Here is a 16,627-nt window from a genome sequence, read left to right on the forward strand (position 1 = left end):
TGTTTCCACTATTTCTAGCCATTGATAATAATATCAGCAAAAATCCTCCAATAACCTGTAATTATACTTATCCTCAAACTAAAGAAGGGAAAACGAGTTTCATAAAGGCAAAGTAAGTTGGTCTAGGTTACATAGCTAGTAAGTGGCAGAGAAGGATCCAAACTTCATTTAAACTGCATCCTTTTCCATTACCTTACTCTGAGAGTCATGCGCATTTATTGAATGAGAAAATAATGTGAAATAAGTGTTTTATAAAGATTAACATGGCGGCCATACACAAGAAGGATTAGAGAGGGGAAACCAGAGGTAAGTGGATGAAAAGGGTCTCTCCAGAGTCCTGTCTTTGGAAATGAAAAGGAAAGAAGAAACATAAGAAATATTGCTAAGCAAGAACACAAAACCTGGCAATTGATGCTCTAAATTGAAAGGCAGAGGAAAGGAAGGACTGGGAAAGGGGGAAAAAAAAACCCAGAAAGATGGGTGGTGAGGTGGCCACTGGTGACCTTGGTGGACACATTTTCGGGAAGAGGATATCGATGACTGATGGAAGCCAGCCTGCAGGTGAGTCACGAGTGAGTCAGTGGTCAGGAAATGCAGGATGTGGGGCCAGACCACAAATTTGAGAGATTTGGAAGAAAATGAAAGAAATAAATAAAACAGACTTATGAGGAGGCTTCGGAGTCAAGCAAAAGATTTCTTTTCTTTCTTTTTTTATTTTTTTTTTGGAAGGAAAGAAACCTGTGCACATTTGAAGACAGAAGGAGAGTTTGCAGAGGGAAGGAAGACATTAAGGAAACTAGAGAAAGAGGGACCTCCGTACGCTGAAAGGGTTAAAGGAGGTGGGAGGGGATGGGTTAGGGATGTAGGATTTCCCAGTAGAACTGTCCCTGGTGATGAGAATGTTCTCTATCTGTGCTGTTCCGTATGGAAGCCACGAACCCCATGCAGCAATTGAACACGTGAAATGTTCCTAGTGAGACCGAGGAACTGAATGTTTAATTTTGTTTAAATTAACTTACATTTAAGTAGCCGTATATTTAAATACCTAGTGGCTACCACATTGGACACTGCCAGAGCCTTAGCAAATGAAAGGTTCTGCCTCCTGAGGTGGGGAGCCACACTCTTCCTCTGACTCAGGAAAGGAGACCAGAGAGGGAGCCAAGCCTGTGGTCTCACACGCAGGGGAGGAGACATGAGCTTGCGCCTGCCGGGTGATCTTGACTTTCACTGGTTCTACTTTGGTGATAGCCACATTATTAGATCACTAGATGAGAAGACACACTTGAAAATTCCTGTCCCCGCGTAGATGTTGTGGTTTGGATTTTACTGTCGGCATCTGCCAGATGAATTGAAAAATTGCCACATCCCACGTGGCAGTGTGCATACTCCCCCTGTCTGTCTGCAGCTCCCGATCAAGGTGCACCTTGTTCACAGAGCAGAGGTGAACACGACTCTCCGGTAGGTTCCTTTGGATGAAGACCATTTTCAAAATGGGTTTTCTGGTTTCTGAGTGACAATAAAGCCCTGCTCTAATTTCCCAGCCCCTATGCTGTTCTCGTATCTCATGATCACTTTGGATCTGGATATTTTAAAGCCAAAAAGAGGTGATTCCCCGCAGAGGGATTTCTCTTAGACTTCGTAGAGCTTTTCTCAAAGAATTTCCCATCTGGAGAAACAGGTGTATGTCCTGCTCTGTATTCTGCAGGTAAACAAAGAGAAAGCCCCACATGGCATCTGGGGTTGCCCTGAGATGGTGTAAAATAGCACAGCCCAGCATTTCCTGGTGCGCCCTCCCCGACACGGTGGCGTGTGTTGTTGGGGCTGTTTTTCACAGCCGCCGCAGCTGGGAATTCAAGATGCTATACTTAGGCAGAAGTCCATGAAGGAATTAATTGATATGAGCCAGAAGTTGATTGCCATTTAAGTACTCAGCTTCCACCATTGCCAAGTTTCCCTCCTTGCAGAAAGAACTGAGCTTGCCTGCAAACTGGCTCATTCAGGATGTGAGCACAAGATGGAATTCAACCTTTAATATGCTGCAACACCTGCTTGGAAATAAAGGGGCTCTGTGCTTTTCCCCCCAAGGAGCTGACAGCTGACTTCATTACAGAGGAATCTGGCAGGGACGGTGGAGGCTACTCCTCCGTCTCAGGGGGTGCTCACCCAGGAATGCAATGCCAACCAGACCTGAGGTGTGGGATTCTGCCAGATACTCATGCTGGCCTAGTTCACCCGAAATCATCCCTCTTCCTTGAACTCTACTTTTCTGTGTCTTTGGTAGGCGCTTCCTCCACACAAGGGAGGTGGTGAGTGTCTCTGGCCTGCTGAAGCTGAGTGGAGAAGCATTTGCAGGTGTTCTGTAATGGGATTTGGATTAAACTTCCTTTCTCAAGGGTTCTGCAATGCTGCACCCCAGCAGGCACAAACAGACACAAAGTCAAGGCTGCCATGCTCTGCAGAGCGGAACTTGAGGGTTCACTGGAGTCCTTGTCCGTGTTCTGGAACAGGCTCATAGCTGCTCTGAGCAGCCTGGCCCAGCCTGTGGGGGCCCCTAGAGGGTCTCTAGTGCTGTGAACTTCCATTTGGGCTGGAACGGTGGTTATGCTTATCAATTTTCAAAGTAGAATGTCAATGCTGGCACCTATTTTTGCACGATTTCCAAAGCATATAAACCTCGCCTCCATTAGCAATGTAGAATATAGCATATCTGACTTGTATCAGAGAATATTAACTTTCTATTATCTTTTATCCTTCATCACTCAAAAAAATCTATCTGAAATCTCAAAGTCCAGGAATAGGGGCAGACTTATTTAGGAAACATCCATTTGTTGGATTACTGCTAAGCATTAAGCAATAGGAATATGAAGGCCACAGCGCAACTTCAAACCTGCATATGATGCTAATTTAAAACAAAGCACAATTCATACTTTCATGTACAAAAGTCATATAATTGTTCTAAAACAAACATTATTTATTTATTTATTTATTTATTTTCTTTATCGATAGAGCCCTGAGCCCTAAAACAAATATTTTTTAAAAGGCTGGAATGAGAATAATTAGAAAAAAAAACAGTTGATGCTAGAGGTCAAAACTGGCAATCGGAGTCTCGCCTGGCCTGAAAGTGTATCTCATATGGCCCACACAGTGGGGACTAGCAGAATTTGAATTAAAAAAAAATGGAATAAGTTGCCAATATTTGGAAATTGGAACACAGCACATAACCACCCGGATTGCTGGCTCCTCCCGAGACCCGAGGCAATCTGGTACCAGGAGCCTCTTTTCCCGTAGCGGCCGTGGGGTCAGGAGCGGGGCGTGTACTGTCCAGGTTGCCAGAGCCCCTCCTGGGCCAGGTTTCTCACTCACTGAGTTTGTAATTCCTGGGCCAGGTGGAAGGTGATGGAACTGAGTCATTTTCCCCTTTTCTCCCTCTTCGTAAACTTGCTATTGGTTATAATGTGACTTTAGAATTAAAATCATCATTAAATGCCCAGTTGTAAAAAGTAACGTTGAGGGAAGAGGGTCTAAGGCCCACCCTAGTTCTCTACTCCTTGGATGTTATTTTCAAATTTTTAGTCTTGCGTCAGGTAAGCTTCCCTGAGAATGTCAGCCTGGGTTAGCTGGAGAACACAGAGGTTCTCAAAAAAAAAAAAAAAAAAAAACCCACTCAAAAAGGCTGGGGAGCTTCGGAGGTGCCGTGTGCACTCTGGACCAACCGAGTCAGAAGCTCTGGGGGTTTGACTCAGGCAGTAGAATTTTAAAAAGTTTCCCAGGTGATCTCCATAAACAGAGAGCCCAAGCCCTTGCAAAAGCATGTCAAACTTTATATTAGAGCAATTTCTGAACTATTGACATTTTGTGCCACATGACTCTTTGCAGTGGGCACCTGTCCTGTGTTACTGAATGCTGTTTAGCAGCAACCCTGACCTCTACGCATAGACGTGGTAGCATTTGTCCAGATGAGAGCCCCTGCGTTAAGTCGCGAAGTTATGGTCAGCAGCAGTGGCCAGCGTATCGGCCATCCACCCATATAATAGGCCTTTGAGAAATTTCCTTTGGAATTAAATGCTAGGAAAACCTTTTCTCTCTAGGGGAACTGATATATCCCTTCCTTTCTGGATGTTTTCCACCTTTCCTATCAGGGACTCCAAGTCAAGGTTAAAATGCACTCAAGGTCAGCATGGAAGCCAAAAACAGGGCAACGACTTTAGAGTGTATTTTCGTCTCTCTGACTTCACACGGTGCAGGTTTTCCTACGAATGTTTCGTTTTGTTACTCTTTATTTAAGTTGCCTTATATCCTTAGAGACTGAGGTAGGATATGAAGGGAACAAGCCAAAGGGAGGAACGACATTTCTAAGCACTGTTGGGTGTTTATGATCCAAAGAATGACTGGTCATGAGGAGGAAGGACCTGATAAACATGAACTGCCTCAGTCGTTGGAGGATCAACCAGTTTTATGGAGCAAGTAACAGTCAACTCCTCTAGCCTCCCGGCGTCGCTGGGAAGAGGCTGTCTTGTCGTGTGCAGGCATCTCGTGAGATCGCTAAGCACAGCCTCTGCGGCTTCCCAAGAATTCCAAGAGGCAAAATGCTGTTAAAGGCAACCTGGGCTCCATCCCTGTGATAACACCATCACCTGCTTTCCGTAAATACAGAGCAGCTTACTTTTAGTAAAATACAACCACTCATTAATAACCAGAAGTTTTAAAGGTTTTTTTTTTTTTTTAAAGTCATTAAGTGTGGTTATTTCATTTTGATGCAAAATCCTGAATAGAACAAAGATCTTAATTTTTTAAAATTATAGTGGAGTATTTTAATTATAGATGTACTTGCATATCCGCAGCATACTTCATTATTTATGTAGCCAGTGAAAAAGCTTTTTAATTAAATAGCATGCTGGCAATCCATTGTGAAATGTATAGATGCAGGTTTTCCTAGCATTACAAAGCTAAATACAGATGCTCCCCGACTTACAATGGGTTTATCTGGACGTAACCCCATTATTAAGTCAAAGATCATGCTGTATGTGCATCACTTTTGCACTATTGTAAAGTTGCAAAATTGCAAGTCGAGGACTGTATGTACACAAAACATTTTGGCTCATCAATTGATAGGCGAAGAAAGAAAATGGGTATATACACACCATGGAGTACTACTCAGCCACAAAAAGGAATGAAATAATGTCATTTGCAGCAATTGGGATGGAACTGGAGATCATTATCCTAAATGATGTATCTCAGGAATGGAAAAACAAACACATGTTCTCTCTAATAAGTGGGAGTTAAGCTAACACATGCTCATAAAGTGGTATAAAAAGCATTGGAAACTAAGAAGGGGGGAGGTTGGGAGGAGGGTGAGGTATAAAAACTTACCTACACTATTCTGGTGACCGACGTACTCAAAGGCCTAATTTCAGCATTGTGCAATTCATCCATGTAACAAGAACACTTGTACTCCTTAATATTTTGAAATAAAAATTATTATAAAAGAAACATCCAGGCAAGTACATGTGATTTAATCACTACGAAATACTCATTTCTGAGCGATCTTAAAGTTTGACCAAACTTGTTGTATTGGTAACATAATAAATAGTGCAATCTGCCACCCCTGGCTTCGTCATACCCACTGAATGCATTCGACTCACCTGGAAATAAGGTAGAGCAGTGGTTCTCAATGTGTGGCCCCCATGGCAGCAGTATCAGCATCACCTGGGAACTTCTTAGAAAGGCATATTTTTGCCACCCCCCCCCATCCTACTGAATCAGCAACTCTGCGAATTGGGTCCAGCACCCGTGATGTAACAAGCCTTCCAGGTAACCCTGATGCAGGCTCATATTTGAGAGCCATGGGGTGAGGCTGTGCCTTGTGGTGCTGGTAATGTAGGGTTCATTGACAGGTCCCCTGGGCATAGGCGATCACGATAAAGTCAGTTGGTCCATGCTTTGGTTTCCCCATCACCAGAGTGCTGTGAGGATTCTGGCTTGTTTAAGGTTCAGAGTTTAGAAGGGGTCAAAAGACTCATAATGGGTTAAATAGTGTAGGCATGATTTGGATGAAAGTTGCCCACGAATGGCAGATCTGTATGTACCAATTTTGACTAAACATCTACATCAGGACTTAATTTACACATTGTAATTTTTTTCTTCTTTCAAAAAAAAAAAAATAAAAAAGCTCTGAAATTGGAGCTCCTATTTATTCACCATGTTTTGGCAGGCTGTGGTGAGGGGAACCTTCCAGAGACACCCACGCCTCGGTGAAGGTGGATGACCAAGTTCCTTTACCTTCCTGGCTGGGTGCACCAAGGCCAGGAGGTGGAGCGACTTCCCCTGGGAGTTTGTGCCAGAACTAGAACTAACAACCATCTGACTTCCTGCTCTGTGCTTTGTCTTCTGAATGAACAATACTGCTTCTTAAGTACACATAAGCCAAACTGCCTCTCAAATTGCAGCCATCTACTTTGAGTTCAGATTTGCACAGCATGACATGAATTGGGCTGCAAATTATGCAGAAAACAGCCATCACATCCATCTGTGATGTCAGAATCCGCAAGTACAATGTGACCTGTTAGTATGTAAGGGAGTGCATGTGTGCTGGGTCTGATTCCTTCCCCATGCGGCATGATGAATATCCTCCCAGCTGCATTTGGCCCGGTGTGAAAAGGTTAAATATGATGGAGGTAATGCCTGTGATATGATCACGAGCAGATTTCATATCCAAGGGTGCAGGCAATTAGATTTTTTTTTAATGGTATAGTAACTAGAAAAAGAAAACACACAAATACGCTCATACCTAATGGTAAACAGAATTTATTTCCTCTTGGAAAACAATTCCAGTAATCTCCAGGTTCAGACCGCAGAGTAAACATTAATAACAGTAACATACAAGTTAGTTCAACTGATTCAAGAATTTGGCTGTGTGAAATCATTAAGGAAAACCTTGAACACTCAAAGCTTCAAATGTATCCAGGAAAAAAAAAATTCTTTGACAGTCTACATAACAACTATTGCATATATAGTGATGCTACCTGTCACATTGCAAGGCTTACAAATATATATACGGGCCTTATCCAGCTGTGGGGTTCTGTTCTGTGAGAACATCTCTTCTCGGTTTGCAAGAATCTTCAGCAATAAAAAATAGTCTTGGATTTAACCGTTGATATACCAAAAGAGAAATTCTAGGCTTAAGTATAAATAAAAGGAAGTCCAACCATAATCTCACGAGTAACAGTTGTTTCTAATCTTCCTTCCTCGAAAATACTTTGTCTTAAGCCATTTTGCTCACACTTTTATTTTATTTTTTTAAAAATCTTGCCTGAATAGGGCCCAAGTCCACTTGTCTTTATAAGACCATTTTAGTATCAGACGACATAATACATGTGCAACACTTTATTTACAAGGAGTCTATCTGGTGCTCAAAAGTTCAAACACATGAACATCCAACAGCTTTGATAATACAAGTTTTATGGTATAATACAATGTTTCTGAATAATATACATTAACAATGAAAGTTTCGTGCAAAGAGTAAAACATGTTCCCTTTTTGTGCCGCGAAAGTAATTCTCCTCGAGAGAGTGTACTTGCACTAACTGCTGTGTTGGGTCATCGTATGATTCTGCGGGGGGAAAAAAAAGAGAGAAAGAAAAAAACAAACTTCAGTGATTTTATGTTTTTAGACCAAGCACATATAAATACTGATGGATTCACAATCACGTGAGAACTGTGTTTCTGCACTCGGAGGACTACGTGCTCCTGGGGTCCCTCACTCCTCACCGCCCCCAGGGAGGCGCAGACTGGGGCATCCCCTGACCCTGCTGCCGGGAGAGAGAGGCGGGGCCGGGGGGCCTCTGCCAGGTGAGACGGCTGGCTGACACCCTGCCTCTTCTCTGCCTCTGCCATGTCTTTCCACAATACCCTCCCATCTCCCACCATCTCTGTTTATCTAAATAGGACCCAACTGTCACGGACCAGGGTAGCACCATTTTAACAGTTTATGCACCTGTGCATGATACCCATTGATTACATATGCTTTTGTTCTAATCCTTTTGAGATTGTGACTGTCTTGACAGCCGGGCCTCCACCTGTCTCTGAATGTGGGCACTAAAGGCGAGAGCTGCCTGGCTGATGGATAGCAGGGCAGCCCCCTCCTGAGGGTGGGCTGTGGGCTGTGGTCCCACCACGACTCAGGAGGCCACAGCAGCCTACTCTGACTCCCCTGGCTCGGATGCTCCTTTTCTGCAGCCGACCCAGCCTCTGTTGTCTCTTGGTAGTGTCCTCTCCATCCGTGCCCGCACGTCCCTGTCCTGAGTGAACAACCTCTTTCCAAATTGTGAGAGGGCAACTGGGATACCTGAGCAAGTCAGGACCACCAGCCAGGCGCTGTGGGTGAACACAGGGTGGGCAGCTCCCAGATCCAAGCCTGGGAGACGGTCACAGACCCGTGGGGGCATTCCTTTGGAGCACCAGCCTGAAGATGGCTTTATCTCCACTCCGCTCTTGGCATTTCCCTGAGCCACGTTCTCCCACCACTCACTTTGTCCCCTATCCCTTCCGATCAGAAGCTTGGGGACCAGCTCAAAATATCACCACTTCCATGCTCATTCCATGTAAAACGGATCTCTGCCTTATCTGACCTACTGTGCTTTATGCTGCTTATGCTGCACGAATCTTAGGTCTTGTCTTATGGTTATTTGTAGGCTTGGCTCTCACCCTATGTCGGTAATTCTGATATTCATTCATTTATTCGTTCCTCCACAGCATCTGTTGGACACTTGTGTCACCACCTGGCAGGTGTCATAGCATCGCAGTGCTCAGGAGAGAGGATCTGGCTGACTGAGTGACTGACCAGGTCAGGACTATTGGAGAGAAAAGGCACGGTCCCTGCTCTCACGGCTTCAAAGTGCTCACAGTCTAAAGAAGGTCACAGGGGCATGTAATGGCAAAGCAGTATGGCAAGGGGTCTCTTAGAAAGGAACACAGAAAGGTCACGGCTACCTCCGACCCTGCCTGGCCGCTGGGGAGGGCTGTGCAGTGAAGGCAGCACGTGGACATTTTGGTCGAGGCTGGCAACGTGGGCGGAGGATGCGGGGGAGGGCGTTCTAGCCAGGAGACCCACGGGGGTCAAGGCAATGAAGCAAGAACGTGCAAGGTGTGTTTGTGGACTTGCAACTTGCTCAGATTGGCTGAATTCTTCCAGAGGGGTCTAGATCAAAAGTACTGATGAAATGTGGAGATGGAAGAGTATGTGCACCTGTATGCACCTTGCCAAGCACCTCAGAGTTTGCTGTGTAGTTGAAAAGGAGCCACAGGAGTATTTTAAGCAGAGGGCTTTGTCCTAGAGGTGTTTGTTACCTCTTATCCCTGCAGCTCGCGCTCTCCCAGCTCAGTGGGTGCAGGCGAGCAGGGGAGACTGCTGTCCCCCAGGCAGGGGCTGGTCACTGCAGTAGGGGAGCCGGGAGCCTTGCAAGGCGGACCCAGATCTTTCTTGCCCCATTGCAAACTTAGCTCACTTTTGAAGACGACTGATGACAAATAATGATGAGGAACATCATTTTACTTACTGTCCCTCAATTAAAACATACCCATTTTTATTAATTCAGTGAAAGATACACTTTTCTTAGCACTGGCTTCAAAGTGCATACAGGAGCAAACTATTTTTATGTCAACTCTTTTATCTGTGCATTGGTTTTAAATACTTCTGAAAAGTATTTTTCAACAGTACGTAGATAGAAAGGGTCATCAAAGTGTGAATGAGACCAAAAAGTTTTCCTATTTCCTTAAAAATCAACAAAATTATGTTCCAAGAGGTTATAATAATAAAAAAAAATTCAATTACCCAAAATACACTATCTAAGCTTTCTTAGTACTTTTGCTATTCCTGAATCAAGTCTGATCTTATAGAAAGGTTTTTTTATTTTTAAAAAATTATGAAAAAAAATAAATACAAGAAGTTATGACAATAAAAGTTGAGCATCTCTAATCCAAAAATGAGCACTGACATGACACACATGGGTGGCTGAGATAGTGACACTTTTGCTTTCTGACGGTTCAATGTATATGCATTTTGTTTCATGTGTAATATTATTAAAAATATTGTATAAAATTATCTTCAGGCTATGTGTATAAGGTATAACGAAACATAAATGAATTTCACGTTTAGACTTGGGTCCCATTCTCAGGATATCTCATTATGTACATGCAAATATTTCAAAATCCAAAACAATCAGAAATTGCAAACAATTCTAGTCCCAAGCATGTTGAATAAGAGATACTCAGCCTGTAGTTACCTATATGACAGGACACTGACAGAAAGACAAGTAATTTTCTTTCTTACGATAATTGAAGTTAAAAAAAATATCAGTTTAATAACATTATTTTTAAATGTTTAAATGCTCATGATGGACACTCTACATTTGAAAGGATTTTAAGGGTTAATAGAGCAGGACATATTATAATCTCTCTAGTGTTTTTATATGTGCCTATATTGAGATTTTGCAAAACAAGAACCTAAAACAAACTGCCTATAATAGTTGGCAATAGTTTTGTCTTAGATACTTTTATCCTGAACCAAAGTCATACAAATCGCTTCACAGGTGCGACGAAATGAACAAATACAAAAACATCACTTACTGCAAAGGATTGAAGTCACTCCTATAAAGGAGTTATGTTTTGCATTTAAGAGAGAAGAATATGAATTGTTTTCAAGAAGGACAAGAGCATGGTTTGTGCAATACAAAAATAAAGAGCTCTGATATAAATAATGTCAAAATGGGGATATCTGGCATGAAGAATGATAAAGGCAGAAAGCCCTGTTGGTGTGGACATGACTACAGGCCACTGAGATCCCTTATTCTTGTTTTTGTTTTTGTTTTTGCTCTTTGTTCCAGCCCAAATGAGGGCTATGGCAGGGTCTCCCGTTCCTGGCTGTCCACCATTGACGGTGGTCCCCACAGCGGGAAGGGCATCTTCCTGGAGGTTCTTGGACAATGGGTATGTTTGTGTTGGAAAAAAAGCTCAGATATTCGGACCCTTTCTCACGGCTGCCCTCCTCTGCCTTTGAGGATCCCAGGACCCCCCCTTCCCCCCCAAAGCTGTGTTCCGAGTCCACTGAAAATACAAATGGCCTAATTTCATTTTCTGGAGGAAGGAATGAAATATCTGAGCCATACAGTTTATTCGACTGGCTTTTAGGTGTTGGAGAGAACAGAGGCGAAGTCGTAGTCTCCAAACTTGACAGAAGACCCTCTGACAAGAGAAAACAAGAAGTCGCTTCCTGGGAGCACTCATGATTTTTGTGTTTTCTTAAAATCACAGACATCATTTCTTTAGGAAGAAGTGGGCGGGGAAGACAACAAGTAGATGATAGAAGCACTGAGCCAAAAGGGAGGGTGGGCTCTGAGGGCCAGTTTTCTCTGGCCTTAGCTACTTGCCACACACAGAACCAGTCCTGGGACACGGAGGACACAAACATAGGAGCAGAAAGTAGGAAGATACTGCCGGGCAATCGGCAAGCAGCCTTCTCTGTGCAAGAGTTTCAGCTCTTTAGGTCCAGAGGAAACCACTCCGCGAGAACAAAGCAGTGGGTAATCTCACCAATTTTACACAGCAATTCACAGTCCCCAAAGCACTTTAATGCAATGACAGGTTATGAGAAAAAATATCTGTTCCAATGAAGGGGAAGTGTTTTACATAATCGAGAAGAACATCAGTGCAACATCGGTGGAGGTGGGGGGTGAAGACAGAAAAGGAAGTAGGGAGAGAAGAAAACTTCTGTAATTCCACAGAGAGCCATATTCTACTCTGCAAAAAGCCATCTCCTGGAGACCCCATGTCTAAGTAACTGAAAATTGCAAACCATTAATCCCAGTTATGAACAGTTGTTTTACACGAGGGGGGTTTGGGTTAAAAAAAAAAATCAAATCCACAACACACCTTAAAGCTTAAAAGAAGATCCGTCTAGGCAGGATACCTTAATAGCGAGGTTTCAAAACCACTTTCGTTGCTGCGAAGGGCCCCATTTGGAAGGAGTGTACTCTCTATTTTTTTTTCTCTATAAATGTGAAATTAAACTTAGAAAGCTAAAAAACAGATGAGAGCCTTAAAAATTCCCTTCCAGCACTATGTATTTCTTTTTAAATATGAGATGCCTTTCGTTTTACAAGACTGGAATTCTCATTTTGGGCTTGGCACTCTAACAAATGATTAATTCAGCCTCCTTCTTTCTGAGAGCTGACCACATTTACTGGTCAAACGGTTTAATCCTATTTAAAATGCAATCCAAGAAAAATATTTTTAAATAAAAATAATCCATGATCTTCTGAAACTGTTCATCTTGGGCTAAAGTGATCCCACTTTACTGCAATCTCGATGTGAATTTCAATTTCTGCACCTATAATAATGATGAAATTAAGCTTTGGAGAAAAGCCAGAGGAATCTACCTTCCCAGTATTGAAAAATTAAATTCCCACCCTTAAAAGTTGTGCCCACAGATTTCCCTCACTTTTCCAATTCTTTGGCAGAGACCACATCTCGTCTGTGTTTTGTAACCACTCCCCTGTTGGCATCGGCAAAATGTTAAGTATCAATGGTAATAAAAACAAAAATGGCATTTGAATGGAAGTTTTGTGAAATTTGTTGATTCAAAGATGTTAATCATTTTGACCATGACTTGTCTATTTATAGCCTTTTGTTTCAAACAAATTCTGACAAGCTTTTAAAACTAAGAAGGAGCCAGCATGCTATTTTAAAAAGGAATGAAAAAAAAAAATAACAAGCTTTCCATTAATTCACTATGCCAGTAGAATCCCAAATTTAAACTGCAGTTGTATTCAATTTAAATGAGATGTTTTCCAACCAGATGAAATAGTAGGCAATTGTGGCTCAGAAACAATGCAAGGCGGGAAGAAATAAAGAAATATAAAGATTAAATGTGGTTGTTTCTTTCAACAGATGGTGACAGCACCATGGCAGCATGTTGTTTTTTCTTTAGTTGAAGAACACAAACATCCGTAATCAATCATCACTGATTAACTAATTATATTACCCTTCCTTTTATCACTTGGGTTGGACCTTTATCTGCAAACACTGAGGATAATCAGTAGGCTCTTATTTTTCTAGAAGCATATTCCAGTTCACAGACAGTTGTGCAGTTACAGGCTGCAAACAGAATTCTACGTTACTGTCAACCTTTAAGCACTACTGCTTTTTTATTTTTTATTTTTTTTTAAACAAAAGCAATTGGTTTCCAACAGGCTGGATAATAAGTCTTTTGACCTGCATTCTTCTTTGACCCATTAAGGTCACCCCTGTGCTTGGGCATATAGCTGACTTAGGAAATGCCTGCAAGACCTACATTTCATCTCCTGCCCACTCAAAATAAAGCTTTCTTTAAATGTGTCTGTACAGGTCCCCGAAGGCCAAAGAGGCATCCCTGTAGTGGGCAATGGAGGGACAGAAGCTTCTGCCTTTATTAATGAATGCAGACCATTATGAGTCTGGCTGGCTCCTTCCCTGTTCCCAGAAGCATATACTGTACGTGACTTAAAATGCTAGAATATTGACACAAAGCGAGCCGGGCACCCCTAAGGAAAATTACTCCTTGGATATAATGTAGGCTCGTAACAGCTATTAGAGTACAAAATAAAACCCTCCGGGATCAGGCTGACATATACCGCATTCTACCTAGTCCTCAAACATTAGAAGAATTTCTTTGTGAAGGCATTCTCAAGGACAGCATTAAACTGACTTTTGTAGCAATCTGCAACAGCTTTTTGGCTTAGAGCTTTTAGTACTAAATCTCTGGTTGGGATCAATATAAGTACTATATCTTCTACAGTAATCAATACATTTGGTTCGATACATGTTCTATTATACTTTCTAATCAAGATTTTTACATTTCCACCCTCTCTCTTTTTCATTCCCAACTTCTTCGGCTAGTAAAATAGTTTTAAAAGTGTACACAGCAAATGAAGACAGGATACTGGGCTATTGTCCCTGCACAGTTAGAGAAAAAACAGTCACAGTGACAAAGGGTGGCCTTTAAGCATCTTAATAAGGTTAATAGGATGGGAATGTTAGTAAATTAACATTTTCAAAGTCCACACAATTAGAAAAGTACTTATAATTTTAAATTGATTAAGAGTAAATTGCTATAGCTCTCAAAGTACCATTAGGAATGTTCTAAAAATTACATTGAAGATCCAAATCACCCCAAAGTACCCCATTTTGCCACCCCAAAGTTTCCACTGCCCACAACTATATACTTCCTGGCTGGATAAACGTTGGGTAACTGTGTTTTCGTGGACCTTACCTGGTAAACAGCAGGAACGTATCTGTAGATATGCACACTTTCATGAGCTATAATATAGTTCAATGAATAGTCTTTAAAAGACAAATGTACAGTATTTTCCCAAAGTGCTTTGAGAATCAAAAAAAATATGAATAGTGGATTTTCCATAGCCAGGGAAGTTGACTTATAATTTTTACATTTGCAGAATTTACTGGAAGGAGGCTCTGTTTCTTTATTATGACATAGCAATGGCATTTCCAAAATGGTCTGTCATGATGTGTTTCTGCCCCTCTTTAATGCCGTGGATATTGCATTTATGATCATGTTTGCACTGACAGAATTTCCCTTTTTATTTTTTCATATGGTAATGTCATCGCCATGAACTTGCAGAGACACTGATGCATTTTCTTTTGACATTTAACTGTTCACATGGGCTTGGGCTGACATCTCAAAGCATTTTCTGGATGACACTAAGTCATATTAAAGCAAAAGGTGAAATGGCACTATCAGAAGTGATCAGAAAAATACAAGATATTAAAGATGGAGAAGGACTATTAGGTTATTTAGTTTGTCTCCTTGCAGCAACAGAATTGGTTTATGAAGTTTACACTGCAGGCCAGCTTTAAATGATTCTGGCAATGAAGTTTCCTTCATACCTCCCATAGGAAACAATTTCACATTCTAATAAACCTTACTGAAGGACAATTTTGTTGTTGTTGTCCTCTGGACATTTATGCTAAATAAGTCCAGAAAAGGGTGATCTGAGATAATCCTGAAGCATGTGGACATTGGCATGTTGGTGAGTTTTTATTCAGAACTCTTGACCATATAGCCATAATATAAAGTTCTAGCTCATCCAAAGTAACCCAAAGACAATCCAGTACACTATTTCCTAGTCATTACACAAAAATACATGCCATTGACTTGTTAGGTTCTAGAGAGAAGCCTGAAAATTAAATAGATTCTAGAAGGTCAGCAGAGCTTGCCTTACAGCAGGGTTTCCCACTCTCAGAACTACTGGCATCTGGGGCTGGACAACTTCTGGGGGGCTGTCCTGGGTATTGTAGGATGTCTAGCAGCATCATTGGCTTCTATCAACAACATGCCAGTGGCACCTTCCCAATTGTGACAACCAAAAATGTCCCCAGACATTGCCCCACATTCTTGGGTGAGAAAAATCTCAATTAAGGACCATTGACTTATACTGCTTGAAAAAGATTTGTGCATAAAAGCTTGGGGATAAGGAGAGTTCTGCACTTAAGGGATTTTTGAATTTTCAGGGAAGAAATGATCAAAAGAGGAGAAGTGTTCGTCTATGCAGTGTATTGAATAGCTATAACTAGGAAGTCTGGTTATTGACAGGTTTACCAAGATGGTATTAAATTAGAGGTCAGGTACAGGAACAGGTGGGTATAGAGAAAACACATAATTGTTTTGAATTTACATTGTATTGAAAATACATTGAGCCTACCATGCCATGCTTGAGTATGCTACTTAGTCTTCATTCTAATAGGTATCACCCCTAACTTTAAAAAAGGCATTGCAAAAGGACACATACACACTGCATGTGACTGTATCGCACGGCATTTTAAAATGTAGTCATTGGGTGAAAGCAGGCACTTGTCCAGGAATTGTGGAACGTATTCTTTGAGATAAATAATAAAATGGCATTATTTCTGTGAAGAAGTGAGTCTCTCCAGAAATGTTCACTCCTTTAGGGACTTACTAAGACCTTCCATGTACCATTGATAAACAAAGATGGTACATTTTAGTGGCAATTAATTAATGCCACTTTACGTATACTTGCAATCTAATAAATGTATAAAGGGATCCAAATATTAAACTCTGGAAATGAATATTTAGGGCATGGAAACAACTGTCTACTTTGAAAGAACTACAGAGCCACCGCCCTCAGTTTGCTGGTCAAGATTCAGTGGCAGGAGTAACTATACCTCTAAGTAATGCAGAAGAGAAACTGAATCGCTTTCAGAGGTGGGAGGGATCAGTCAGCATCTCGTCCAGATCTCATTTTATAGATGAGAAAATTAATTCTCAGAGAGTTGAAGCCAACTTTCAGGGGCTCATAGCCTAGTCCAGTGGCTGAGCTGGCTTCAGGCATGAAGCGATTATTGAGAGGCACTGGTCACTGTATTGAAACCTTGGGCTGGGCTGGCTGCAGAGATGAAGGATGCTCATGGCCATGGCCGGCTCTGTGTACCGGGAGAGACAGGGTACTACAGGACAGGGAGGAAGGGGCCTTCACCTTCTAGGAGAGGCCATGGGCTTTATTTTCAGAGGAGTCATACCCACCTGGTGCTGGAAAGATGAGGAGGAGGAGGTGAGAAGG

At 41.9% G+C, this 16,627-nt stretch overlaps 1 protein-coding gene across 2 annotated transcripts in view; it reads right to left on the reverse strand.

Moving 5' to 3' along the window:
* Positions 1-6,786: 6,786 nt before the first annotated feature.
* Positions 6,787-16,627, reverse strand: part of ZNF521 (zinc finger protein 521) — a 270,113-nt gene continuing 260,272 nt past the window's right edge. For both annotated transcript variants that reach the window (XM_045527501.1, XM_045527500.1), the window contains one exon: positions 6,787-7,608. In XM_045527501.1, the coding sequence (XP_045383457.1) occupies positions 7,579-7,608 (30 nt within the window). In that variant the 3' untranslated portion in view covers positions 6,787-7,578. The remainder of the gene's footprint in view (positions 7,609-16,627) is intronic.

The sequence above is a fragment of the Lemur catta genome, chromosome 16 (assembly GCF_020740605.2).
Source record: "Lemur catta isolate mLemCat1 chromosome 16, mLemCat1.pri, whole genome shotgun sequence".
Classification (NCBI taxonomy): domain Eukaryota; kingdom Metazoa; phylum Chordata; class Mammalia; order Primates; family Lemuridae; genus Lemur; species Lemur catta.